Source organism: Danio rerio, chromosome 15 (genome assembly GCF_052040795.2).
Source record: "Danio rerio strain M-AB ecotype USA chromosome 15, GRCz13ab, whole genome shotgun sequence".
Lineage (NCBI taxonomy): Eukaryota > Metazoa > Chordata > Actinopteri > Cypriniformes > Danionidae > Danio > Danio rerio.
The window spans coordinates 31889607-31917164 of NC_141035.1; the positions used below are offsets into that span (position 1 = coordinate 31889607).

General features: G+C 35.8%; 1 protein-coding gene across 23 annotated transcripts in view; it reads left to right on the forward strand.

Annotated features, from left to right (window-relative positions):
* Nucleotides 1-27558, forward strand: part of rap1gap2a (RAP1 GTPase activating protein 2a) — a 161441-nt gene that overhangs the window by 969 nt on the left and 132914 nt on the right. For 17 of the 23 annotated variants that reach the window (XM_087283092.1, XM_087283113.1, XM_087283116.1 and 14 more), the window contains exon 1: nt 12145-12221. The exons of 1 other annotated variant lie outside the window; for it this stretch is intronic. In XM_087283092.1, the coding sequence (XP_087139218.1) occupies nt 12208-12221 (14 nt within the window). In that variant the 5' untranslated portion in view covers nt 12145-12207. Of the gene's footprint in view, nt 1-12144; nt 12222-21957; nt 22145-27558 lie in introns of those variants that run through there. 5 more of the 23 variants (XM_087283093.1, XM_087283095.1, XM_087283108.1 and 2 more) reach the window with 3 other exon arrangements.

Below are 27558 nucleotides of genomic sequence, written 5' to 3' on the forward strand. Positions count from 1 at the left end.
ATCACACAGATTGTTGGCTGCACGTCCATAAATAGAAAAAAGGAGACAAATGTAATTAGTTCCAGTTTATTATAACACTTGCCTTTAACAAAAATTACCCATCAAATTAAAGTATATATCAAATAGCTACTTAAAGGTAGAATAAAATATTCAAATATTAAAGTCTGCATTAAATCAAAATGTACACTGTTAACAAATTAACCCTTGAAAGAAATCCACTGGAAAAAACAAAAAACAAAAACATTTTGATATCTTTAATGAGCCTGCCATTTGTCAATTACTTCGCTCTAAAATTACCCAACTATGACGCTTTCTGCTACTGAGAAACCCGGAAATGTGAAAAGGGTCTATAACCACAATTGTTACTTATCATTATTCTTTGTTTTTGTTATAATTAAACAGTCAGACAAATATGTGTTAAAAAATTACATTTTCCACTAACTGTTTACTTTTCGCATGTCATGATTTTCCCAAGTACGATGCGATCCTGGATCAACATCTGTGTTGATCCTGGAACATCATTTTTGTTCAAAATTGTGATCCATACCTATTTCCTACCCCTAAACCCAAACATAACAGTAAATTATTCCCAAAATCAGAAAATAATAGTTGGATGACAATTACGCAGAAGTGCATAAAACAAACTGTAAGCCTAAACTTAACTGTAAACGAACCCCTAATTCTGATTGGCTGATTGGAATGTTGTTCCAGGATCCACATAGATGTTTATCCAGGAACACGTCCTACTTGGTGAAATCAGGTTGGCGGTTTACTTTCATGCAAGCCATACAGTAACCAGCGATATTTATGTGATTATACAGTAGATATTAGTAAATCTGAACATTCCATTGCAATATAGCCTACCACTAAATTAAGTTCTGTAAATGTAATGTGTGTCTCTGTACATTTGTGAAGTGTGTATCAGTCAGTTATTTTAATGCATTTTTGGCAAAATGTTGATTCCGTTGTGTGACTGTGCTACCTTGCTACTATGGATGGATCCATGCTTTCATGTTGGTTTTGCAAAATTCTGACCCTGAATGTCGCACATGTCAAGGTTTGGCATGATTTGTGTTCAGAGGGGCTCATCTGCTTGAGGGCTGACCTTGGTTGTGACAAGTGAGCATTTGAGTTCCTTTTGCCTTTCTATCAGTAGCCTAATCTTGACCTCTGACATCAACTAGACATTTTTACTCACACAATTGAAGCTTATTGGAAATTTTCTCCTTTTTACTTTTGTATGGGGGGATGTGTATATAGATGAGTGGTAGAGCTGTGGTGAGCATCGAATGAAAAATCGATTTCACATTGATTCAGAGAAGGGCTGCACACAATACTAGGACAATATGCGATATTGTTGAGTGTTGCAATCATGATATACATTGCAATAATGATATATTTACTTGTCATTTATTTTCTCAAACCTGTTTGAGTTTCTTTCTTCTGTTGTACACGAGATACTTTGAAAAAAATGCTGAAAATCTGTAACCATTGATTTCTGTAGTATTTGTTTTTTTTCTACTATGGAAGTTCATGGATTTAGGTTTCTAACATTTTTCAAAATAACTAATGTCTTTTGTGTTAAATAGAAACATTTTTTCAAAGTTTTGAAACCACTTGAGTGTTCGCAAATACACTACCTGACAAAAGTCTTGTCGTCGATTTCAGTTGTAAGGGCAACAAATAATAACTTGACTCCTAGTTGATCATTTGGAAAAGTGTCAGAAGACAGATTTTTCTGATGAATCATCTAAACTACATCCCAATCATCACAAATACTGCAGAAGACCGATTGGAACCCGCATGGACCCAAGATTCTCCTTAAAAATCAGTAAAGTTTGGTGAAGGAAAAATCATGATTTGTGGTTACATTCAGTATAGGGGCATACCAGAGATCTGCAGACTGGATGGCAACATCAACAGCCTAAAGCAGTGGTCACCAAACTTGTTCCTGGAGGGCCGGTGTCTTGCAGATTTTAGCTCCAACTGTAATCAAACACACCTGAACAAGCTAATCAAGGTCTTACTAGGTATACTTAAAACATCTAAGCAGGTGTGTTGAAGCAAGATGGAGCTAAATCCTGCAGGGACACCGGCCCTCCAGGACCAGGATTGGTGACCCCTGGCCTAAAGTATCAAGACATTTGTGCTGCCCATTATGTTACAAACCACAGGAGAGGGCTAATTCTTCAGCAGGATAGTGCTCCTTCTCATATTTTAGCATCCACATCAAAGTTCCTGAAAAAAAAAGTCAAGGTGCTCCTGTATTGACCAGCCCAGTCACCAGATATGAACATTATTAAACATGTCTGGGGTAAGATTAAGGAGGAAGCATTGAAGATGAATTCAAAGAATGTTGATGAACTCTGGGAGTCCTGCAAGAACACTTTCTTTGCCATTATAGATGACTTTATTAATAAGGTCTTTGAGTCATTGCAAAGATGTATGGATGCAGTCCTCCAAGCTCATGGGAGTCATACACAATATGAATTATTTTCCCACTGCACCATGCCTTTATAGTCTATGCTGAACATTATTTCTGTTAAGTGACAAGACTTTTGTCTTAGCAAAGTCAGACCTTACTGTCCTATTTATATGACTAAAAATCAAGGCATGATCATATTTTATTTTGGTAATATAAGCGCAATCTAGAGGCCTTTGTCTTTCATATTAGCCACTTCTGATACCAGATGATCAAATAGAAGTCAAATTATCATTTGTTGTTCCTAAAACTTGGATAGGTGACCAGACATTTGTCTGGTAGTGTAGTGTGTGAAACAAAATGACATTTTTGTGTGTACTATCCCTTTAACCTTAGCAGTCACTCTGCTATTCAGTTATATTAATTTTGCATGCATCTCAGCTCTTGATTTTACCTTCCTAAATGAATATAGCTAGCTCATTTACAATGTGTACACCACACATTAGTCTGGATCAGCTTAGAGTCCTCAGTTCTCATATAATATCCCTTTAGTGTAGCATTAGGAGTCTGACAGACTGCAGGATGGATCTCCCTTGTTGGCCCTATCAGCAGATACTCGCTTATAATGACTCACTAGTTCAAGATTTTATTGAGCTGTTAGTTTTAAAAAGAAATGTTTTGAAAATAATTGAACAAGGCTTTCGTGGGGAGGCCTCAGAGACACCAGGCATCAGCAGCTAATGGATGTTTGTCAGCAGAAATGGCACAGCTGTGTCACGCCAGGGGAATCACAGTAATTACGCTATTGAGTTTCACATTTTTTTCACTCTTGCTGCAGATGGGTGTGGACAGGGAAGTTTACACAGACCGGTTTATTCTCTAATTCTGCCTGAGTGGATCATCTGTCACCTGCAATTTGATCAGACTTGTGATCAGCATTAGCATTAGCTTTAGCGCTGTCACAGTTAAACACACACAAGGGCAAACTAGCCTGGTGCTGCTTTACATAAACAAGGGCTCTATTATGGTGCAGGATTTGTATGCTGCAGGCCTGTTTTGTTTTATGTGTGTGTGTGTGTGTGTCCTTGTCTTATGTAATATTAAAGTTCACAAGTCCTAGTCAGACCAGCCAGCATAGAAAAGAGATGTTTTAGCATCAGTTCTACATTCACAGAGCGAGGAGGAGTTTCTGTTTGGTCTTCTTTTGCTTCTGCATCATGTTCTTGGTGATTGTATTATCAGTCTCTGAACTGTTTCGAGTTTTTTTTTTTTTTTTTTTGGCTAGATCAGATTGCGTTTATGAGCAAATCAGAGACATCTGAGCTGTGGGTCCAAAAAAGGAAATGAAACTAAATCACGTTTTATTGTGTGCAGTTGCCACTGTCAAAACAATCCAGAATAAATGACCTTGGGATTGGTTTCAGAAATTATTTCGAGACGGTTGTTAGGATGAATGTTATGGAAATGAAGGATTTTATGATAAACACCTGTCATGTTGATGATTATGATGATGACAATCATGCTTTTTTTTTTTTTTTTTTTTGCATAGCACCTTTCATGTGACAACTAATTTGGATTATTATAACGGCAAACAAGTATTATTAAGTAAATAAAAATACTTTTAATATAAATGAATGTGGCAAGAAAAATTATGTAACCTACTTCATGATGACTTTGCTAAAATATGTACATATAAAATATAAATATAATTTAATATGACAAATCATGTACAAATAGGGCAGCACTGTGGCTCAGTGGTTAGCACGAGTCCCGGCTGGGCCAGTTGGCATTTCTGTGTGGCATTTCAGCCACAGTCCAAAGACATGCACTAAAAGTGAATTGAATAAACTAAATTAGCCGCAATGTGTGAGTGTGAATGTGAAAATGAATGGGTGTTTCCCCGTACTGGCTGGAAGGGCATCCACTGCATATACCGGAATATACCAAATATATACCAGAACATATACCAGAATAGTTGGCGGTTCATTCTGCTGTGGTGAACCATGATGGGACTAAGGGACTAAGCCGAAGAAAAATGAATGAATTATGTTGCATTTGCATGAATGCTGTTATAGTCCCTACTTAAATACGACTTGTAATCCTAAGACAACGTAAAAAACTACAGCCAAAGTGCTCTAACTAAATGATTTATTTACATAACGTAATCAGCAAGCGCTGCACGCTGGCACAGTGGGTAGCAAGTTCACCTCACAGCAAGAAGGTCACTGGTTTGAGCCTCGGCTTGGTCAGTTGGTGTTTCTGTGTGGAGTTTGCATGTTCTCCCCGTGTCGTGTGGGTTTCCTCCAGGTGCTCCAGTGTCCCCCACAAGTCCAAATACATGTGGTATAGGTGAATTGGGTAGGGTAAAATTATCCTTAGTGTATGTGTGTGAATCAATGTGTGTGGATGTTTCCCATTGATGGGTTGTAGCTGGAAAGGCATCCGCTGCGTGAAACATATGCTGGATAAGTTGGCGGTTCATTCCGTTGTGGCAACCCCAGATTAATAAAGGGACTAAGCCAAAAAAAAAAAATGAATGAATGAATTATCAGCAAAAACAATAAAAAATGTCAAGAGATGGGGAGCCCAAGGACATAATAAATAACAACCAAACAAACCTGAAGCAGGTTGGGACTCCCCACTTCAAACAAATCTCAAAAGGAAAGTATAAAATAAGAACACAACAGTAAAGCCGTCAGAAACTGTGGTGGCGTGGAGGAATGAGTGACCCTTTTAAAAGCCTGACGTCACCAAATAAACCAATACAAAACTGAAAAAGGAAAAAGACAAACAAGTTTAATTGAAAGTAATAATTACAAGCGGGAGTAAATACCAAACGTAACAAATACAAATAAACTTTTAACAGTAAAACTATTGCAACAGTAAACCTATATATATCTCCTAAAATGGGTAAAATGCTTTTTTAAAAAAATGTTTTTTTTTTTGCTATACAAAAGATGAAGGTAAAATATACATTTCGGCTTTCCTTTAAAATATTTATTGCATTAAAAAACACATTTTATTTATTAACTAAAAGACTGAAGCAGAAACAATCCTCTAAAATAGTAGTTACATGACTACAACCCATCTTGCTCTGTTTTTTTTTTTTTTTTTGACATACACACGTGAATTAAACTAAAAGCTGATGGCTTTCTTTTTAGAGAAAAGTCACACCTCTGGCTGGCTGTCAGGCTTTGCAGTGCCATATGTTCATTTTTAATTCCCATCAAATCGAGTCACATGAGTGCAAGGAAAGGAACACGTTGATAAAACGTGACACCCCATATTGAAATTGCAGTAATTTTCAGGTTAACGCTATATATACATATGTTCATCCATCCAAACCTTATGGCAGAACATTTCCAAAGAGGGTTTCCAAGGCAACCCCAGAAAGTGCACCAATTAGAAGGCGCAATGGCTCTCAAACACTAAACTGCCAAGCAATTGAAGATGGAGACAAGCGCTCTAAACAAACAGACAAATGAAAGAAGCAGGCCACCTTCAACAGGTTCTTCAACAGCAGATTGCATTCACTGCTGCTCCAGCCAGGTTTTTGCTGTGATGCAGGGTGAGAGAGAATAAAGGTTTATTCCACTTTCTTGCCTGTTTTTCAGCTAAAAACAGAAAACTTCTTGTACATTTTTCCATTAAGGCAGACACAGCAGGCAAAAACACCTCATGCGTTTTTTTCACACACCTGTCAATTTGGAGACTTTGGGCTCTTCATAAAGTGCTTTTTCAGTCTAATGGAAAGAAGAAAAGTGTTGCACAACAAACACATGATAACTGTTTGTTTTGTTACAACTAATCAATATATGTCTTTGGATTTTAGGATATGTTTAATATATATATATATATATATATATATATATATATATATATATATATATATATATATATATATATATATATATATATATATATATATATATATATATATATATATATATATATATATATTAAACATATCCTAAAATCCACAGACATATATATATATATATATATATATATATATATATATATATATATATATATATATATATATGTATATATATATATATATATATATATATATATATATATATATATATATATATATATATGTATATATAAATATATGTATGTATATATATATATATATATATATATATATATATATATATATATATATATATATATATATATATATATATATATATATATATATATATATATATATATATATATATATATATATATATATATATATATTGGCCCCCTGAATTAATATCCCCCCTGTTTATTTTTTCCCCCGATTTCTGTTTAATGGAGACAAGATTTTTTCAACACATTTCTAAACTTAATAATTTTAAAAAGTCATTTCTAATAACTGATTTCTTTTATCTTATATATATTCTTTTATATATTACTATACTATATTTTTCAAGACACTTCTATACAGCTTAAAGTGATATTTATTTGTTTAACTAGGGTAATTAAGTTAACTAGGCAGGTTAGGGTAATTAGGAAAGTTGTTGTATAATGATAGTTTGTTCTGTTGAATATCGAAAAATGATAGCTTAAAGGGGCAAATAATTTATATTTTATTTATTTATTTATTTATTTATTTATTTTTTATCTCAAAATAGTTTTAAAAACATTAAAGTTGCTTTTAATCTAGCCTAAATAAAACAAAAAAGACTTTCTCCAGAAAAAAAAAAAACATTATTAAGCATATTGTGAAAATTTCCTTGCTCTGTTAAACATAATTTAGGAAATTAACAGAGCAAGGAAATTTTCACAGTATGTCTGATAATATTTTTTCTTCTGGAAAAAAGTCTTATTTGTTTTATTTTGGGTTGAATAAAAGCAGTTTTACATTTTAAAAAAAGATTTTAAGATAAAAAAATAGCCCCTTTAAGCTATATGTTTTTTCATTAGTCTACAGAATAAACTATCGTTATACAATAACTTGCCTAATTACCCTAACATGCCTAGTTTACCTAATTAGCCTAGTTAAGCCTTTAAATGTCACTTTAAGCTGTATAGAAGTTTCTTGAAAAATATCTAGTCAAATATTATTTACTGTCATCATGGCAAAGATAAAAGAAATCAGTTATTGGACATGAGTTATGAAAACTATTATGTTCAAAAATGTGTTGAAAAAAAATCTTCTCTCCGTTAAACAGAAATTGATTTAAAAAAATAAACAGGGGGGCTAATAATTCTGACCTCAACTGTATATTTCTGATTATATACAACATTTTATTCTATAGAAATTATTTGTGCAGTATTTTCTGAATTATGTAAATACTGTACATCCACTCTGTAAAAATATTATATCAGAAAAATGTTGTGCTCAAAATTTAAGCAAAAGGCACGTTTAATTAAGCAATCCTTCATTTGCATTTTAAGCATAAATATTAGAAAATTTTAAAACTAAAACTTGTAGTAAGTTATTCAAATTCTTAAATTAATCAGCCACACTAAGGAAGTGTTTTTTGGCAGTGTCTTGCCTTTTTACATAATTTTAGAGAATCTGGTTTGCTGATCTCAAAACATAAAACTAAATTCTCTCATGCCTTAAAATTATGCTAAAATTGTACAAATGTATTATTATTATTATTATTATTATTATTATTATTATTATTATTATTATTATTATTATTATTATTATTAACTTTATTTTTGTGTTACAATTTTGAAGCCCTTGTCAACAAAATAGAAGCCTGTTAAGAAAGAGTGGTTGACCTTTTGCTTAAATGCCACTGGGATGAATTATTGCCATCTTAATGGATTTCAGTGGTAAGAAATTTGTCCTGGAGGTCTTCTTGATTATTTTGTAATCATTTTTGTACCTATAGTGTAAACTAGATTTATGAAAGGAAATTAACTAAACAGGGTGTCACTGTGGTGCAATGGGTAGCCTCACAGCAAGAAGGTCGCTGGTTCGAGCCCCAGCTGGCTCAGTTGGCATTTCTGTCTGGAGTTTGCATGTTCTCCCTGTGTTGGTATGGGTTTCCTCCGGGTGCTCCGGTTTCTCCAACAGTCAAAAGACATGCGGTATAGGTCAATTGAATAAGCTAAATTGGGAATGCTGGAAATGCTGGAAGGGCATCCACTGCATAAAACATAGGCTGGATAACTTGCCGGTTCATTCCGCTGTGGCAACCCCTCAGTTATAAAGGGACTAAGCCTAAAGGAAGATTAATGCATGAACACGCGTGCGCACTTATACATCTTCTTTATGCATATATCTTTATGGAGATTTCCCATAGACGTAATTTTTTTATACTGTAGACTGTATATTCTATACCCCTACCCCTAAACCCAGCTCACACAAAAAGCAATTTGTATTTTTAATCTTTCAAAATGCTTAACTCTGTCTGATTTATGAGCCGTTTCCTGATGGGGACCAAAATAAATTTCCCACAAGGTCAAATGTTACTGGTATTGCTATACCTGTTAGCAATACAAGATACAGACTCACACACAAACCATACTCCACCCCACACACATTAGAAAGACAAAAAATGTACATAAGAATATATGCAAGGGCAAATTGTCTGAGTCGAATACACATTTCGGTTCTTTAAATCTCAAATATCAGCAACAACAACAACAAAAAAGCAACTGGCATGCATAGTCTTTAAAAATGTGACAATTGGCCTAAAATCCAAAATACAGCTTGTTGGCAGAGATTATTTTGCAGTGTAAGTGAAACCTTTTAAAAGCAAAAAGGAAACACACACTTTCATCTTCAGTAAATTGCCGCATATTTGAAGTTAGGTCGTTTCCACTCAACTCATCATCTGCTTCTTCTATTCCTCATTTTTATGATGTGCTGTTTATGAAGCCGCTTTATTGATGTTACTCCAGTGCTTTGTGTGTGTGTGTGAGTGGACATTGATCTGATTGAACCCCAGTGGTGTCCGACTGCATTGAGCACATGCTGTTTAATAGCCGGTGAGTCACATGTGTCTGCATGTGAACATATAACTGTTGTTCCTCTTTGAACAGATCCATGTTCTCATTGTGTTGCAGGACAGAAGTTGAGCTCTGTTTGCTTTCTTTGCTTTAATGTTGCAATACAAGATAAAGACACCGGTTCTCCAGGACCAAGTTTGGACACCTCTGGTGTAAAAAAAAGATTATTTTTTATCTAGAAAATATTTAATATCAGTGTAATTTTTATTAATTCACATAACTTTTGTGAAATTCCTAACGTGTAAACAATTTATAGCAAAATAAAAAAAATCATATCTTCATATCAGACCCAACTTTCTACACTGTATTTAAAAAAATCTACAGAGATTTGTTTTTGTGATAGCTGATTCTGCACTGTACTTTCATGCAAAGAAGAGAGATTCACTCAAACTGTAGTCTCACATAGCCAGATCTGTATAGTCCTTAAATATAAATACACTTTATCTTAAATATACTTTATATTGAAAATATCATAACAGAGTATTTTGAATTATGTAATATTTTGACAGTATGCCAATGAATTGCAGAGCTTGTTTTGACTTTTGACTTTATCTCAATGATAAATGCATTTTTAACTGTTGTTTTCTTACTGTTGTATTTTTTTTTTAGACTATTTATTTTGTTTTAAAGAGTAAAGTGCACAGGATGAATGTATATATCCATCTAAACATCATGCCCTGTGATGTGGAGAACGTTTGGGTGTTCATTATCAATATATCACGGCAAAAAGTGTCAATTTTTTTTTTTACTTTAATAAAATCAATAGAAAACAAGTTGCTGTGAGTAAATTGAAGCATTGACTAACTTTCAACATCTTGTCAATAAACTGCATGCAATGGGCTATATGCACAGTGTTTTTCAGCCAACAGTAAAGTTCCGGTGAAAGTTTAATGTGACTATTTTGAATTTTAAAAGGTTCCTTTTACAGCATTGACATCTTAATGTAATTAAAATATAATCCATTAAATAGGCTTAAGCATTCATTTAGTTGTTCAAGTACAAAGCGAGATGATAGACCATGTAAAGTATAGCGCCATAAGTGGCAGCAGGCTAGCACAGAAACTCCATTGAAAATACTTGTGTAAAATAAATGTTAATATTTTAAAGAGATTGTTTGGGAAAATGCAATTCAAGAGTGAACACTTGGCTTATAATCAAAAAAGCATAATTGGCATGGTGTCTCGTAATATCCTCGAGCCCGGGGCTCCCTCCCAATAGAAGGGCGGAGTCCGAGTTCAGTTTGGTTTCCAGAACTCCCCTGCTTGTCGCTGTGAGAGAACTGTAAACTAGGGTTGTCTTGGGGGATAATTTGGTTTAGTCGATTGGCTATGGTGTATGTTTTTGGACTGTGGGAGGAAACCGGAGAACCCAGGGGAAACCCATGCAAACACAGAGAGCATAGAAACTCCGTACAGAAACACCAACTGGCCCGATAGGAGGTTTGTCGAGCGTTGTTCTTGCTGTGAGGCAACAGTGCTAGCCACTGGGCCACCCTGTCGCCCTATCTGAAAAAAGGGTGGGAAGTAGGGGTGGAAGGGGGGTGGGAACTCAAGGACAAAGATAACTGTAGTGAAAAACTTTGGTTATTTATAATGCTTCCGTAACCATCTAATAGAGCAGATTACAGAGCTATTGAGGTGATAGCCGTGTTGATCATAAACATGTGATCCTCTTGAAATTAGTTTATAAATAAACCACTCTTAAATGCAGTGCTTCTTATTCAGTCTGTGACCCACTTTATATCGTCTATCTATCAGGCAGTAAAGATCACTGATTTTTAAAGAAAACAGATCTTAAACATTTTGTAATGGAAAGACACTGAAAGTTCACAGGGAGTCGTTGGGCTGGCTGTCTGAAAATTAAAAGTTCATGTGCGTATACCCCACTAACTGCCACTGGTACTACAGTATTAACAATGATTTCTGAATTATACATATGTGACCCTGGTCTACAAAACCAGTCACAATGTCACTTATCTTAATTTCATAAATTATTAATGCTGAATACTTGAGCTTTTCATTGATGTATATGTTGTTAAGATCGGACAATGTTTGACCAAGGAACGACTAATAGTCTGGATTCCGAGGAATAAAAAAAAATCGAACTACCAAAAAAATCTTTAAAGTTCAAATTAAGTTCATAGCAAAGTTTATTACTAATCAATAATTACGATTAGTATGAAATGTAATGTTAGATAATTAGGATAATGTATAAAATGTCTTCATTGAACATGATACAGTAAAAGAAAAACTCTGACCCATGCCAAAAATATACTTGTGAACATAAATCTGGCTTTGTGGTCCATGTTCACATATGACTTCTTTAACATTGAACCAAAGCAGCACACAAGCCCCCTTTTATATAAAAGCTTTAATAAGGGCCATAAATCTGCAGAATTTTGCATGCATTTAAATAGAAAAAATCCAATAGAGCAGCTTTTCCCCCCTCAGGTTATTAAGCTCTACTGTTATATATGTGTGTGCCTGTGCCATAAATCTGCTGTAAGGTTGCCATTTGAGGCTCTATTCAATTTTATGTCTGAAAAATTATCCATACCCCCACACAAGCCCATCATACAGAGTCAGAACGTATTCAATGCCATAGCAACTACTACAACTACTACCTGCATTCTTACACACATACACTCCCATCTCTCCCTCTCCTCACGATTCGCTCACATTCTCTCATCCATTTCCCTCCCTCCACAGATCTCTCTCTCTCTTTCCCTCTAATTCTCCGAGCGATGCTCTCTCCTCACTCGTGGTGAACCAGTCGTTTCATGCAGCACTGCTGTGTTTACTCAGTCCTGTGAGCCTCTGATGGCAGATTCAAGGTAAGGTGATGCATTAATGGTTCTTCAAGTGCATGATATGAGTGTAAAGCTTCATTCCTGGTGATAATCAGAGCGCATCAGCATTAGGGACTAAACTGTTGCTTTACATCTTTGGGTGTGTTTGCATTCGAGCGGATTTGGGGATTCACACATCATGAGTTCGCCAAACTGATTTGGAGTTTGTAAACCTCACTGAAAAAGTGTTCAATTGCTGCAGTGTGGCATTAAATACATGACTCTTTGAATGAATTGATATTATAGCTTGTTTTTGGCTTGTGTGTGTGTTGCGTTAGTGACTCATTCCCTTAGTGTATGCCATTGTTTGTGGCTGCCAGGGGGACATTTTCAGCACGATGGCTCAATTTTTTTTTTAAATAAATAAAGTCTGTGGATGATGCTCATGAGTCATTCTTCATGGGCTGTGCAGGAGAGTTATTGTAAGTCATAAAGGGGTCTTGTATAGTGATAACGTGAAAGCGACTAGGATGCAAAACAAAGTATTATTAGGATGGATTTTGCATGGTTTAAATATATACACATGCATATTTCCTTGTGGTCATAGCAGGAAGCGATATGCGATATTGGGTTTAGAATTACAGAACATTCTGCCAAACAACCGCGGTTATTATTGCAACCTGTAGCTTGAGCTGCTGCTCAGTGTAATTTTAGTTTGGTGACTTGAATGCACTGTATTAGAGTGGTAAATGAGCCATATGTTGGAAGAGTACACTTTAATAGCATAATTATATCCCTTTATGGTCTATTGTGTGGCTCATCTGCTCTCTCTGTTATCTTTTGCTCACTTTCGTCTTTGCAATATTTTCATACACATACAATCATTTCCACATCACTCATTTTCTCACTTTTCTCTCAAGTTCTCTCTTGCCTCCTGTGGTCCCTCATTAGTTTGCTGGTGTACTCGCGCCGCAGCTCATTTTCTCTCCTTCCTCCCCCTCTGTACCTCTGTTCTGTACCTGCCCTCTCTTGATTCGCTTAGGGGAATGAGTGATGAGCTGAAACTTAACGGGGAATGAGTCAGAGGAAAAAGCGAGAGTGAAGATATTTCTTCTTCTGCAGTCTCTTCCTCTCTCATCCTGATTAATTTCATCTGTTTTTTTTATTACCCCTTTTGTCTAATACCCAGTTCCTTAGATCTTGTATTTCTCCACCTTGTGTTATTTTGTTTTTTCTATTTTCTATTGTTTATTGTTTTTCCTCATCTTTTGTTTTGGTTTGTGTCATCTCATCTGGTCTTTTATCTTCTCAACCACTCTCCTACTTCATGTTATTTTCTTTATTGTTTTGCTTGTTGTCTCATCTGTCACACTGTTCCCTTTTCATCTTATATCATCTTTTGTTTGTTTGTTTTGCTTTAATGTTGCCTTATATTTTATTATTTATTATTTTTATTTTTATTCCTCTTTTGTTTTATCTCATCTCTTTTTTTGTTTGTTTTTTTGTTTTGGTCTCTTCTTTCAATTCTTATCATCTCTCCTTATTTTATTTCTTCTGTTTTGCCTCTTGTTTTGTCATGATTTATTGTGGCTTAATCTTTTCTTCTTATTTTTATCCCTCTTTTTTGTTTCATCTCATTTCTCTTGATTTTTCTTTTTTTTTTGGTCTCTTCTGATGTTGCCTTACCTTCTTTCAATTTTTCTCATCTTTCCTTGTTTAATTTCTTCAGTTTTGCTGCTTGTTTAGTATTGTTTTAATGTTGCCTCATCTTTTTTATCTCATGCCTATTCTTCTTTTTTCTTTTGTTTTTTTTTTGTTTTGGTCTCTTCTGATTTGTTTAATTTCTCCAGTTTTGTCTATTGTTTTTATTGTTTTGATGTTGCCTCATCTTTTCTTATGCTTTCTGTTCCTCTTTCATCTCTCTTGATCTGTTTTTTTTTTTATTTTGGTCCCTTCTGATGTGGCCTTCCCTTGTTTTCAATTTAGATAATTTCTCATTTGTTTAATTTCTTCAGTTTTGTCTCTTGTTTTTATTGTTTTTATGTTGCCTCCTTTTCCAGAGATGGGTTGCGGCTGGAAGGGCATCCGCTGCATAAAAACTTGCTAGATAAGTTGGCGGTTCATTCCGCTGTGGCGACCCCGGATTAATAAAGGGACTAAGCCGAGAAGAAAATGAATGAATGTTGCCTCCTCTTTTCTTCTCCCTTCTATTTCTTTTTTTTGTTTTATCTCATCCCTCTTGATTTATTTGTTAATTGTTTGTGTTTGTTTTGTTTACAAGTTGAAATTCTTTTTTAAAACAGTGCATGTTTGTAATAAAGTAAGGTAAAGATAGGAAAATCGATGTAATTCGTCACCACAGCTGCATGTCAGGAGAATTATAAAAGAAGATGGTTCAATCCCGGTTTCAGGAAGTTAAATCAGGTTTATTTTGTACATTAACATACAGCAGGGATATTAACAAGTATCCTGGCACATTTGCGTACAAAAAACTGGCACATTTGCGTACAAAAAACTTGCAAAGTTAAACGTGTGAGAGTGTGTGTGAATCATCTTTGCAGAAAGGCTTGAAATAACTCCACAACCAATATATCAAATAATCATGGGAAAGTAGTGTACTGTAGTCTGCTTCCTTTATGTCTGTCACTGTGCTTTTTATCTGACACAGCTGAGGCTGAGAGAGGCACAGGCAACATAAACAACTATATTGTGTTCAAACCAGAAAATTCCAATTTTGCTTAAGGTATAATTAATAATCTGATGGGTGTTTTGAGCTGAAACTTTACATACACATTCTGGAGACACTAAAGATTTATCTTAAATCTTGGAAAAGGGGTAAAATATGTGCCCTTTAATTTCTCCAATTTTATTGCTTGTTTTGTATTATTTTAATGTTGCCTCTTCTTTTCATCTCATATCTATTCCCCTTTTTTTGTTTTTCTCATCTCTCTTGATTAGTTTTTTCTTGGGATTGGTTTTGTATTTGTCTATTCTAATGTTACCACGTCTCCTTTCTTCTCATCTCTTGTTTATTCTCATCTTCCATTTTTCGTGTTTTTGTTTTGTTCTTCTTTGATCGAGTTTCTAATTTATTTTTTATCTTCTTTTTTCATTTTGATCTCATATCTTGTCTCATCTTACCTCATGTTGTCTTGTCTTGCTCAATCTCTTCTGTTTATCATGTATGCATCTCTTTGCATCCCATCTCATCTTCTTTCTGATCTCACCTCTTTTTCATCTCATCTCATCACTTCATTCCTTTCCTCATATTGCTGCATCTTATTTTGCTTCATTTAGAATGTTCTTGTCTCATTTAATTAGCGGAGAAAGAATCATCAGAGTTATCATCACAATTTCATAATGAACGAGTCCCCTGATCCACCTGCCATAGATCTGTGCTGTCCATCTATTTCTGCAAACTGCAGGATGAGCGAGTAGCACTGCGGAGAGCAGCATTTGTTTCTGCGTGTCTGTCTTAAGCACGCGCATATGTGGATGTGTTTGATGTGCCGGTTGGGTGGGTGTAAACGGGTTGCAGGCTGTGAGTGGGTGTACTAGCTGAGCTTTTTGTCACGGCTTTTGAAATCCTCTCGCATGGCAGAGAAACAGGCAAGAGTGCGGCGCTCATCACTAATGAGTGGAGCAGAGATGAAGTCAAGCACGGGAAGTCAAAATGTGAGAAGGCCTTGTGAAGGATGCAGTCCAAGAGAGGGCAAAGTAGTAAGAAAATGAGAGTTAAAAGCAGAAACCCCCCTGAAGGGTTTGAGAAGGTAAAGGGAGAAATAATGATGTGGAATAGAAGAATAGCTGAATCTGATTTCAGGTTTTGGTGGCTTGATTCCAGTGACTGATAAGGGGAAGCCCAGACAGTAGATTTAATGAGGCGGATCATGTGAGCGCTGTCTGTGAGTGATACGACCCCCTCTCTACCCACTAATCTAATGAGAGAGCATGCCGTTCATTTAGAGGCAGTGCTGGAAAACAGCCCCATCAGTCAGTTTTTGGCTCAGGGCTGCTGGAGCCCCCAAAACACTGTCTTCACTCCATTAGGCAGAGCACAACCATGCCAAGCACCTCTCTTAAACTGCTCGACACAACTGGAACATATGCTGCACACTCCATCGCAGATGTAAGTGCACCACAACTTGACAGATTCACAGCCGATCAAAAGCTGCACTCTAGACCAGTGTTTCCCAACCCTGTTCCTGGAGGCACACCAACAGTACATATTTTGGATGTCTCCTAGGGCTGGGAGATTTTGCCTAAAATCAAAATCCCGATTAATTGAGCATTATAACGCGATTACAATTAATAAACAATTATTTTATTTATTTATTTTATGTTTATGTAGTTCACTTACAGGCTTTGTACAGTAAATATAATGACGTATTGCAAGTGAGAGTTTTTTGATATAGGGTGCATTACTTGCCTAAAACGCAGCTCTAAACTCTGCCCACCCTCGTCACCGCTACCAAACCGTCCAATCACAAAGCTTGCGTTGCATGTTGTGATGTGTAGTTATTTTTTTGGAGAAGTGCGCAGGTATGCGAAGGCTGAGTCGGACTGTACTCATGTGCTTGGCTGAAGTATAATATTAGAATAATATAGTAAGTATAAATCACAAGTTTAAATTAGCCTAAAAGAGTGGGGTCACGTGACTCTACACATGTTAGGGAAAGTAATTAAAAAAATTGACCTGGAAAAATGAGATGGATTATAGGCTCTGAATGTAGAATAATCACCTAGCCCTAATGTCTGCCTTATCCAATCCATTCATTTTAGGTTTTGGAGTTTCTTCTAATGTTCTGATGAGTTGATTCAGGTGTGTTTGATTAAGCAGAGGTTGAAAAGATGTACTGTTGGTGTGCCTTTACGAACAGAGTTGGGAAACATTGCTCTAGACCAATGGAGTGCATTAGTGCTGGCCGCGTTTTGTCTTCTTCAATGACTTATAAACAAAACTAATCAGCTCACTTTAAATTTCAAAGTCAATTAAGATATGGCTGTTTACTAAAAGCAGGTTTAATGTAGAAAAATAACAGTAGCAGATCCAAAACATTATCAAAGCAAAGTGCACCAAAAGAGATCTTTAGCCCTGCCCGTTCCAGTAAAGCATTGTGAATAATACAATTAAATAACACTTGCATACATTTTTATGGTTTCCGCTACGTTAATTCTTCCATGGCTGGGCATCTCACCACAATTCATTCCTGCCAAGGCTACATTACAGCTTCTCATTTAAAACCTTCAGTTGTTGCTGTTTTTTTATTATAGCGGTTTATAATGCAAATAAAACATATTAAAATGTAAGTGAATTATAACAGAGCAAACTTTTCTGTAATTGTAGTTGTGCTGTGTGTTATTTAACCCTTTAAGGTTACATTCTGATCAACCGACTGACCGACAGGGCTGCGTGATGCGTTAAAGCCCGCAAACACGACAGGGCTTTCAGTTATGGTGAGCACAATTTCCATAATTGTACTTAATTTATAGATAAAGATCTATGGTTCTGCACTAAATCACACTTCAGCAGTGTTTATTTAAGAGAAAATCTGTGCTTGAGCAGTGTACATCTGAGGGCGTGCAAGAAGTTTTGTGCACGAACAGAGGAAATCAGTTTTGCTTGCTCATATGAGTGCGATGTCGATTTGTAATACTTTGCTCACAACATTTGTCATTGAAATAACGACATAGGTAGTTGGAAGGTCTGTGTAAAAGGCCTGCCTCCACAACTGGAAAAAATCCAAGAGGAAACGCTAATGTACATCATTTATAGTGCTCCATAAATGGGTGGGGCTAAGGATCTTATTTTGGAGAGCTTTGTTAACGGTGACTCTGATTGGTAGAATAATAGCAGTTTTTCTCACATTCTTAAGATGAAACATAATTGTTTTAAAAAGAAGTTGAATTAATGTGAACAAGTGGGTTCAGAGAAAAAAAAAAAAAAAAAAAAATATATATATATATATATATATATATATATATATATATATATATATATATATATATATATATATATATATAATTGATTAACAACTTCAGAGCTCATAGCAGGCCTATCTTAAAAGGTTTATTGATTTTTCTTCTGAATCAAATTTCCCTAAGGAGAAAATGAATAGAGGTTTTTACTTCTGAAGCCCGACTGTTGTGCTCTATGAGATTTCTGAGTGGGTGGAGAAACCGATCTATTGAAAAAAGTTGTCACTGGCTTTCAGGGGTATGGCTGGTGAGGATTAAAATGAACCAAAACACACTTAAGATAAATGTTATTAAAGCAGAACTACCTTGATTTTTTTTTTTTTTTTTCAGTTTTGATAGTAGGACAAATTTTCTTGATTCTTAGTCGTTCTTAGTCGCAACCTTCTTATTAGTCAGTCCCAGTTCACCTTTAAATGACTTGACATCTTTATATTTTGTTCTGAGTTTTACATTTACTCTTATTGGAATGAGTTGCATGCTGATGTCGGAGGAAGTTCAAAGGCCATTAAAAAAGAAAATTCTGGAAATGAAATGGTCAAGTGCCCTTTTTTCGCTTCCTGACACTTTCTTTTTTTTTTTTTAAGATATGATTAACCTTGACTTTGTTCCAGAACTGGCTCTAAACCTGATGCTATTTTTTTCCCTATTCTCTCTGTCTTTCATCACTCATTCACAACATGCACGACCTTCACACTTCTTCATCACAGAAGAAATACCACTGGGTCTCTAAAGAGTAAAAGTTAAACTGTCCAAAAGGGTGGTCAGTGTTTAGGATAGTAGACTGAAGCATTGTTTGCATGTATTTATCAACATCATGTATTAACAGTAAGACAAAACGAAATGTCGGGACTTTACTTCATCAGCAATTGATTGGATGGTCGTGGGAAACATACACTGTAAAAAAAAAAGAGAAAATTATTAATAAAAAAATGGCAGATGTGGTTTGCAGAATTTTACTGTAAGCATTTAAAAATTCCAGCTACTTTTCTATTATACAATTAAAAAAAAAGCCCTTTTCACACACTGATACCGACAAATATCTGGAAAATTTCCGGAACAACTTTACCAGTGAATTCAAAAAGTCTGACTGTTCTGATTGGCTAAAGCAGATGTCTCATGTCAGCACGTTCTAGTCGTGCACGCGCTCTTTTGACAGTCTTCCTTCTGCATTTACACACAAGGCAGCATTCATGTAAACTCAAACAGCATGTAAACTCCACACAGAAATGAAAACTGACCAAGCCAAGGCTCGAACTAGCGACCTTCTTGATGTGAGACGACAGCACTACCTACTGAACCACCGTGTTGCTATATTTAAATAAAGTAATAAATAGAATTTTAATATCCAAAGGGCAGACAAGTTTCCATTTGCTTAGAAGTTGAAGTTTTTTTTTTTTAAACATTAACTTGTTTTATTTACCTTCATGCACAAATCTTTTGTTGCTCCTGTGTTACATAAAGGTGTAAATAACAAGAGGCAGTCGGGGGTTCTGTAGATCAGGCTGTTTGAACCCACGCTGAGTCATCGCTTTATGAGCTTCTGACTTGACGCTGCAGGGAACGGCCTTGAATTTGTCTGCTGTTGACAGACTGCATTCTGTCTGCCATGACGCTACAGCTGTTAGCTGGGCTCCAGTGCACTTACAGAGATGCTGTCTGTCATATTTATTTCTGTGTGTGTGTGTGTGTGTGTGTGTGTGTGTGTGTGTGTGTATGTGTGTGTGTGTGTGTGTGTGTGTGTGAGTGCAAATCCTTTTTAATCAATCCCTGTGACCAGTCATGAAACCCTTTCCATCCGTTATGAATCACAAAGCTGGTGAGAAAAGTTCAAGTGATGCTCATCTGATTACCACATATATTGATGTTCCGCCACAGCCAGCATTAATCACTACTGAAACGGATGTTAATGCAAGGGTGCGGGAGAAAAGTGCACGTTCACTGCGATCATGATTTGTCCTCTCTTCATTTTAAAAAGCTCTCAAGGGAATGAGGAAATGAAAATGAATAGTTTCGAGCCGTTACGTCTACTTTCATTTGTGAAAGGCATCGCTATTAAATTTCGACAAAAAATGTCACGCTCAATGAACAACACAGAATGGTTTGCGGTGCTTGAGCGTATGCGTTGTGTTTGGAATTGTTTTGCTTTGGAAGTCAGTTGCTTTAACAAGGAGGCTAAGGGCTCACACTAGGCTATCTGAACTGTGCCGTTGTGCATTTCTCGGTTCGTTTGACAAATATAAGTGCTTTGAATCGGGCCTAGGTGCGGTTCAGTTGGTCAGCCCTGGCACTGTTGGAAGAGGTGTGTCAGAGCACGGTTCGGTTGAGCTTTGGCGCGGTACGCTTGTAGTGTGAGTGCAAAGCGTGCCTGAGCCTGAAACTGAAGATGAGACATCACTTTTAAGACTCTGTTTCATTCTTACTTTTCAGTGAACGTGAACTGTCGTAGTTTATCAAAGATGAAAACCCCTCACTGCATGTCAGCTGATGCCTTCAGGAAACCTCCTAATACATGCAGTACAAGGACTTTTATGACAACTTATGAGCGTTAAAAACTGTGGATCTGTTCATCAAAAAATTTTGACTGCGTGTCACTGCATCCTAAACGACTTAATATAATACAAAACAGTATAACTAAAGCACTCTACTGTGCTGAGCCAGAAAGCGTGCTCAGGCTCGGAAGGTAAAGATGCAGTGTGAGTGCAGGCCATCGAGCAAGAGAGGGGGTTTAACCACTTTTAGTAAGAGTACGCCCTACAACTGTCGCAAGAGCACTTTTTGAGGTCAGAGGAATGAGGTTTACCTGTATAACACTTTACTAGCTTGCCTGCATTACACAATGTATAGTTAATTTGGTGTCCTTTTGCAAATCTCAGACAACAGCAAGATACTAAAAAGAAAAAAATAACTTTAAATAAATGAACTAAACTTTGCACATTCAGTGCAGTGAATATTTGTTTAGACATTTTGCATATGCATTCTTTTAGTTTAGGGTTTAGGTTTAGTTTAGGTCTGCCCAGATGCTTTTAACCATGAAATTGCATGTCAAATTGACTCAAGATCATAGTCATTACAAAGAATTGCATGCACAATCCACACACCCTCAGTGTGTAAGTTGTCACATTGTTTTACTAAGGAAACAATTTCACTCAGAATTAATTTCTGTAATAATTACATTGAAACTGTCAGCAACACGTTCCACTCTTAATATCATTTAATCCATTTTCCAAAGATTGAACCAAGAGGCAGTCATTTTAAGCAATACTGGCATTGGGCTAAACTCAATAAGTATGTGCTTATAGTTAAACTGTGTCAACTGGAGCGGAAATGACATAATTCATCCACTAAAAATCACCTTGGGACCAATTGGTTATAGTCATTACATAAATGGTGTTATAATTCCTGTTCTGGATATAATGAGTATAGTTGGTGTGACCTAAAACACACACACACACACACACACACACACACACACACACACACACACACACACACACACACACACACACACACACACACAGTTTTATGATGCTTTCCCAGATGTAATAATTTTTAGGGTTAGCCTAAGCCTAATTTAAGTATAACACATGTTATACAAATTTGTGTCCTGATATGTCACACACACACACACACACACACACACACACACACACACACACACACACACACACACACACACACACACACACACGCACACACAGGGGTTTTTATGTTTTATGGTGACTTCCCATAGATGTAAGGATTTGTTTGAAATTTGAATTAAAATAATAAACTTGTGTCCTGATGTCACAAAAACATGCACATGCACACACACACACAGACATGGGTAGGAGGAGGCATTAGTTTTCCTTCCCTCTTGTCCTTTATTCTTCCCCCTGGTGGCCCAAAAAAGTCTGCTGTGCGTCACTGACACAGAGAAAAATAGACAGAGAAAGTGCCATACTCAGCATGTACAGGTGGAAAAGAAGTTTGTCATTTGATGGCCTTGGATGGTAGGATACATACATTTTTTATCATTATTATTTCTCTCTATCCTTCAGTGGTGACTCAGAGGATGCTGAAGTTAAAGTACAGTTGAGATCAGTGCATGTTTATTTCAGCTAGAATGAGGTGAATCTATCTGTTTGGATTTCTCAGATCTTTGTTTATAGAAAGCCATGTATTCCTGTTAGCCTATGTATGATCTTAATTGGGTTTTAGGATGAAAGTTTGTTTTTTTTAAATAGATTTATTTTTAGATATTTTCTTTTCCAAGTTATTATTCGAGAGCATAGCATTAGGCTAGGCTAAAGGCTTAATTTGTTTTTTGTTTTTTTTCTTGAATTTTGAAAAGTAAAATATACTAAATCATTTGTTAAGAATGTAAAAGGATTTTTATGATAAAAGTTGAAAATGCAGCTAAATGAAAAACATTTCAGTTGCTTATTTAGTGTTTAATATTTATTCTTAGACAAAAAAGGGACATATAACTGTAACATATAATTACAGTATATGCACTTACTGCTTAAATGCTGTTTAATATTTTTGAAACTATATTATTATGAGCACCATAGTGGCATTTATTTGATCAACATACAGTAAAACTAATATTATTATTATTATTTAAATATAATTTACTATATTTTAAAAATACAATACATTTTTTAAATTGCAAAGCTGAATATTCATTCCCATGTAATCATTCAGAAATCATTGTTATATGCTTATAATCATTCAAATTACCCAAGAAGGATAATCAATGTTTAAAATAGCTGTGCTGCTTAATTTCATTTTGTGGGAAACGTACGTGATCCATTTAGTCTTTCATTGTCACCTTTTGTGATATTTTAATATCTGTAACATTCAGTCAGTTTACTGCAGCGGCGCCCTAACATTTTCTTATGAAGGGCCAAGAACCAAACTTGAATGACAGTTGTTGGTTGAAGGTAAATATACCAAACTGTATTGCATTAAAATTGATACTGTTCATTTCCTAATTTATTTCACGATATTTCAAAATAAATAGCAAAAAATACTTTAATTGAATTACCCTAATGCTTTAAACATTTTTTACATCTTATAAAAAATTCATTAAAATTAAAACAAAAAACAATTCATGTTATAATACAATGGAGTTCAATGCTGTAAACGCTAGTAAAGTTGCCAATGTCTTGTGCATAGTCTGTCAAGTGACAGTATTTACATGAAAAATAAAACATCTAATTCATTTACAACATTTAATTGAAACATTTAATTTCAGCTAGCTTTTTTTGATTGTTTTGTTTTTAAATATTTTTTAGGGTTTTTTCACCTTTATTATGACGAGACAGTAGACAATTCAGACAGGAAAGCATTGCAGTGAGAGAAGAAAGATCGGCAAAGGACCATGAGCCGGCAATCACACTCGGGTCACTGTGAGCACATTGGTGCTATTTGTCAGCGCGCAGTACCATTAGGCTACTGGTGCCGACGTAGCTTTTTTAAAAGATAATACTCATCCATTTCACTCAGCTTTTGAAATTTTACCATCAGGACACAGGTTTACAATTACTAAAGCCGAAGAAATGCTTATAAAAATCCCAAATGCAGTTGTTGTCCTAAATTGGATCACTGTCTGAAGTGAATGGGGCGGTTGTCAAGAATGATGTGCAGTAATATGTTGGGGCTAATTTGGGTTTTAAATTTTTAACTTATGTTGTTGTCTTGATAAAGGTTGTTTTCGTGTGATTGTTGTATGTATGCAATTTTTGTCTTAAATCCAGCGTTAAAAACAAATTTTCTCTCTGTGCCATGCAGAACGGACAATGAAGTTTAAACTAAACAATAAAACAAACTAAATGTCAAGTTAAATCAGAAATGACAATATCTGTTAAATATATATAAATGAATATCTGTCATTCTCCCTCTCTTCCCAGATGGGACAGTGGGCCAAATCAAAGGTTACCATGGGCCAACTTTGAACCCTCGGGCCCTAGTTTGGCCATCTCTGGTTTAGTGCATTCTTGCTACATACAAATTTAAATCTTTTAATTAATTATAAAGTAATTAAATATGCTAGTGAACAGCAAACACTGCGTATTTCACATTCATTAGTATTGAATGTCCTTTATCTATTTATCATCTGTAATGTTAAATCATCTTAAAATCCCTATTTTTGTCTATCTAAAAATCGCAATAAGCTTACTAATAAATATCACTTTGACATATATAAATCTTTTGAAATAAAATTTTAAATCCATTAGTTTGGTTTGTTCATATTGTACCCAAATGAAACATCTCAACATTTTTAAAAGCTTTTATAGTCTGCTTTATCTCTCCAAATAAGAGCGCTATCAGATATTTACAACGTCTCCAAGATATGAACTCTGCAAAAATCAGAGCGCCTAATGATCAGTTTGCATGGAGTTGAACAGTTCATCGAAATTTTCTATTAAGTAAAAATAAAGCAAACAGCAGAGTCATGGAGGGAAATTAGATGATTATATGTGAGGAAATGTTATTCAAGAGGCAGAATGAGTGTTCTTTGCCATTCAAGAACTCTCCGTGGAGTATCTTAAGTGAACGCATGAAGAACAGAAACTGATACGGACCTTTTTGCATCCATGTCAATGCAGTTTGAACATGCGGACTATTGCGCTTCTAATGGTAGTCCACTTTGGTTTGTGATGTTTTGATAGTGATGGACAGCAACAAAGCTTGTCATGTCTTACAATACACACTGATTAGGCAACTGCGTCACAACCGAAAGCCTGACGACACCGGGTTTTTTATCTCTCACCTTTTTTGCTTAAATAAGCATCACTGGCTGCACTGAGCTTAATATGAATTTCACTGTGGAGAGCACGTTTCGATGAGGCAGATAATCAAAACACAATCAAATAAAAAAACGGACTTACAGGTTTGTTCTTGCTTTCTGCTGTGAGGGTTTTTTAGTAATGCACATATTTAACTGCATGCATTCTCTTCAGTTTCATAGAGAAGCTGGTTTTAGATTTGACTGTGAATAAGTCAACTCTTCTTTTGTATTCTGTTGCATTGAGTTTTGTGAATGATTGACCGTTGACCCTGTGACTTGAATAGGAAATCAGTTTTTTTCGTCACTGAGCTGTAAATGTTCATACATTTTAACGGACGAGAAGTTTGACATGTATGCAACAGTTTTCTGAATGTCCTCAGGTGAATGTTGATGTATTTTCTGCAGTGTTTTTGTGTGTGTATCTTTTTTTTTTGTGTGGCGCCAGGGAAATTAGCAGCGTGTGTTTGGCTCATCACTCGTTTAGCTGAAATGACGAACCTCACGCTGCTCTCCACATCAGGCCTAATGGCAGTAATTAGGCCTCAGTAGAATTATATACACACACACGCACACACAAAAACTGAGAAACAATTGAAACAGGACTAAATAGTCCCTTTATGACCCGTTCATTTAAGATCATACACAGGCTGTTTCATCACATCTGTTTTTGTCACGACGCGCAAGCATAATTAATATTTCAGACCCTTAAAAAGTGGATTTGAATTACAATAGGGTTTGTACGACAAAACATTTTATTCCATGGTCTGTTGAAATTGTTGATTCTTATTGCTGGAAGATACATACCATTATTTAATGTACAGATCGGTTCAAAAAGCACTACATTCAAACATGAGTAACCATAGTAACTCATAAAGCATAGTAAATATAGGGTGCGTCTTAATCAGCTTTCAAGAGTTCACAATTAGCTGAAAACATTTTTTGATTTGCTGTCCTGGGAGAGAGCCCTGAGCTTATGAGATCCTCGAGCCCTGGGCTCCCTCCCGTTTGTTGGACGAAAGGGGAGTTTGTGCTCGGGTTGATCTCACCTACTTATTTCTGGCTAATGACAGACATAGAGATGGCTAAGAAGAGAAGTATGCTTGCTAAGAGCTTGACTATTGTATCAATTTGGTATGTTCAATTTACATAGGTTGTGTGTTTTTTGGATTGTGGGAGGAAACCGGAGAACCCTCGTGAGCAAAATCTTCTTACTGTGAGGCAACAGTGCTAATCACTGGGCCGCCGTATCGCCCCTCTGGAAAGGAGAGGGAGTAGGGATTCCTTAAGACAAAGATAACTGAAATAAGAAATTGTGGTTATAGTAAGTTAGGAATCATCTGATTGGTGAATCAATCGTTAGCTGATGAAGGACCAGCTGTGAACAATCGTAAGCATGTGATCCTCTCGAAATTTGTTTATAAATACAGTTTATAATATCTCTTAGTGTGCTGATCTGGGAATCAGTCATTTTAAAGTCGCCATACAACAGAACATAAGATTGTCCTCTATCGTGAAGTGTATCCCCTTGAAACAGTCCTGAAATGAGAAAAAAAATGTAGGGCGGTCATCATTTGGGAGCCAATGGGATCGTTGGAACAAAATAAACAAAAGAAATATTGATGAATAGGCGAATTCAAAGCAGAAACTAGACATGCCCTGATAGCCCCACCCTAAAGGCATCCATGTGACCAGAAGTGAAGAATGTTATGGTATTTGGTTAAAGATTCTGAGGGCAAATGAATGTTTACAAAACAATAAAGTGCTCGGATGCATCTTTTATAACAAGCTTTACTATACGTATAAAAACAATAAGAGCTTTAAGGGCTTTCACAATATCAAAATTCATTCAGTGCACTGAAATGTTTGCGTTCTGAAAAGTCTCAATGCATAGATGCTCCCTTAACAATAGTTCAGAATTGCTAAACATGAATCACGTGAAGCAAATCATCGGACATAACAACAAATGAGACGTTTTTTTCTAAAAAGAATCTTTTATTTATTTATTTATTTATTTTAAATAAAACACAAAACACAAAAGAAGATAGCTAGACAGGTTAATAACAATCTAGCAAATATTTATAATTGTTTACTAGTTCAAATGTTGCTGGTATATGAAATCAAACAATTTGGCAATAATATACTTTTAAGGCGATATGGTGGCTCAGTGGTTAGCACTGTTGCCTCACAGCAAGAAGGTCGCTGGTTCGAGCCCCGGCTGTGTCAGTTGGCATTTCTGTGTGGAGTTTGCCTGTTCTCCTTGTGAAGGGCATCCACTGTGTTAAACATATGCTATATAAATTGGTGGTTCATTCTGCTGTGGCTGTGTATCCTAATGTGTAGTGAACCAAGCTCAGTAGTGCCCTTATCAGTGCCCCAATTCATCTACACTACATAGTGACATATTAAAACTACATCTACGGTCTTGTGTTTAGAGCATATTTCCTAACCTGTAAACTACAGCTCCAGTGTTTCTAGATGTAGCTCACCTTAAAATAGCAATTGTCATCTGACTTTACTTGGTAAAACGTGAAAGCAATTTTTGAATGATGTTTATCCTGCTGTTTTCCATCATGAACCACTTGTGCCAAAGGGGCGACTTTTTTGTTGACTGAATAATGACAAATTTCCGAC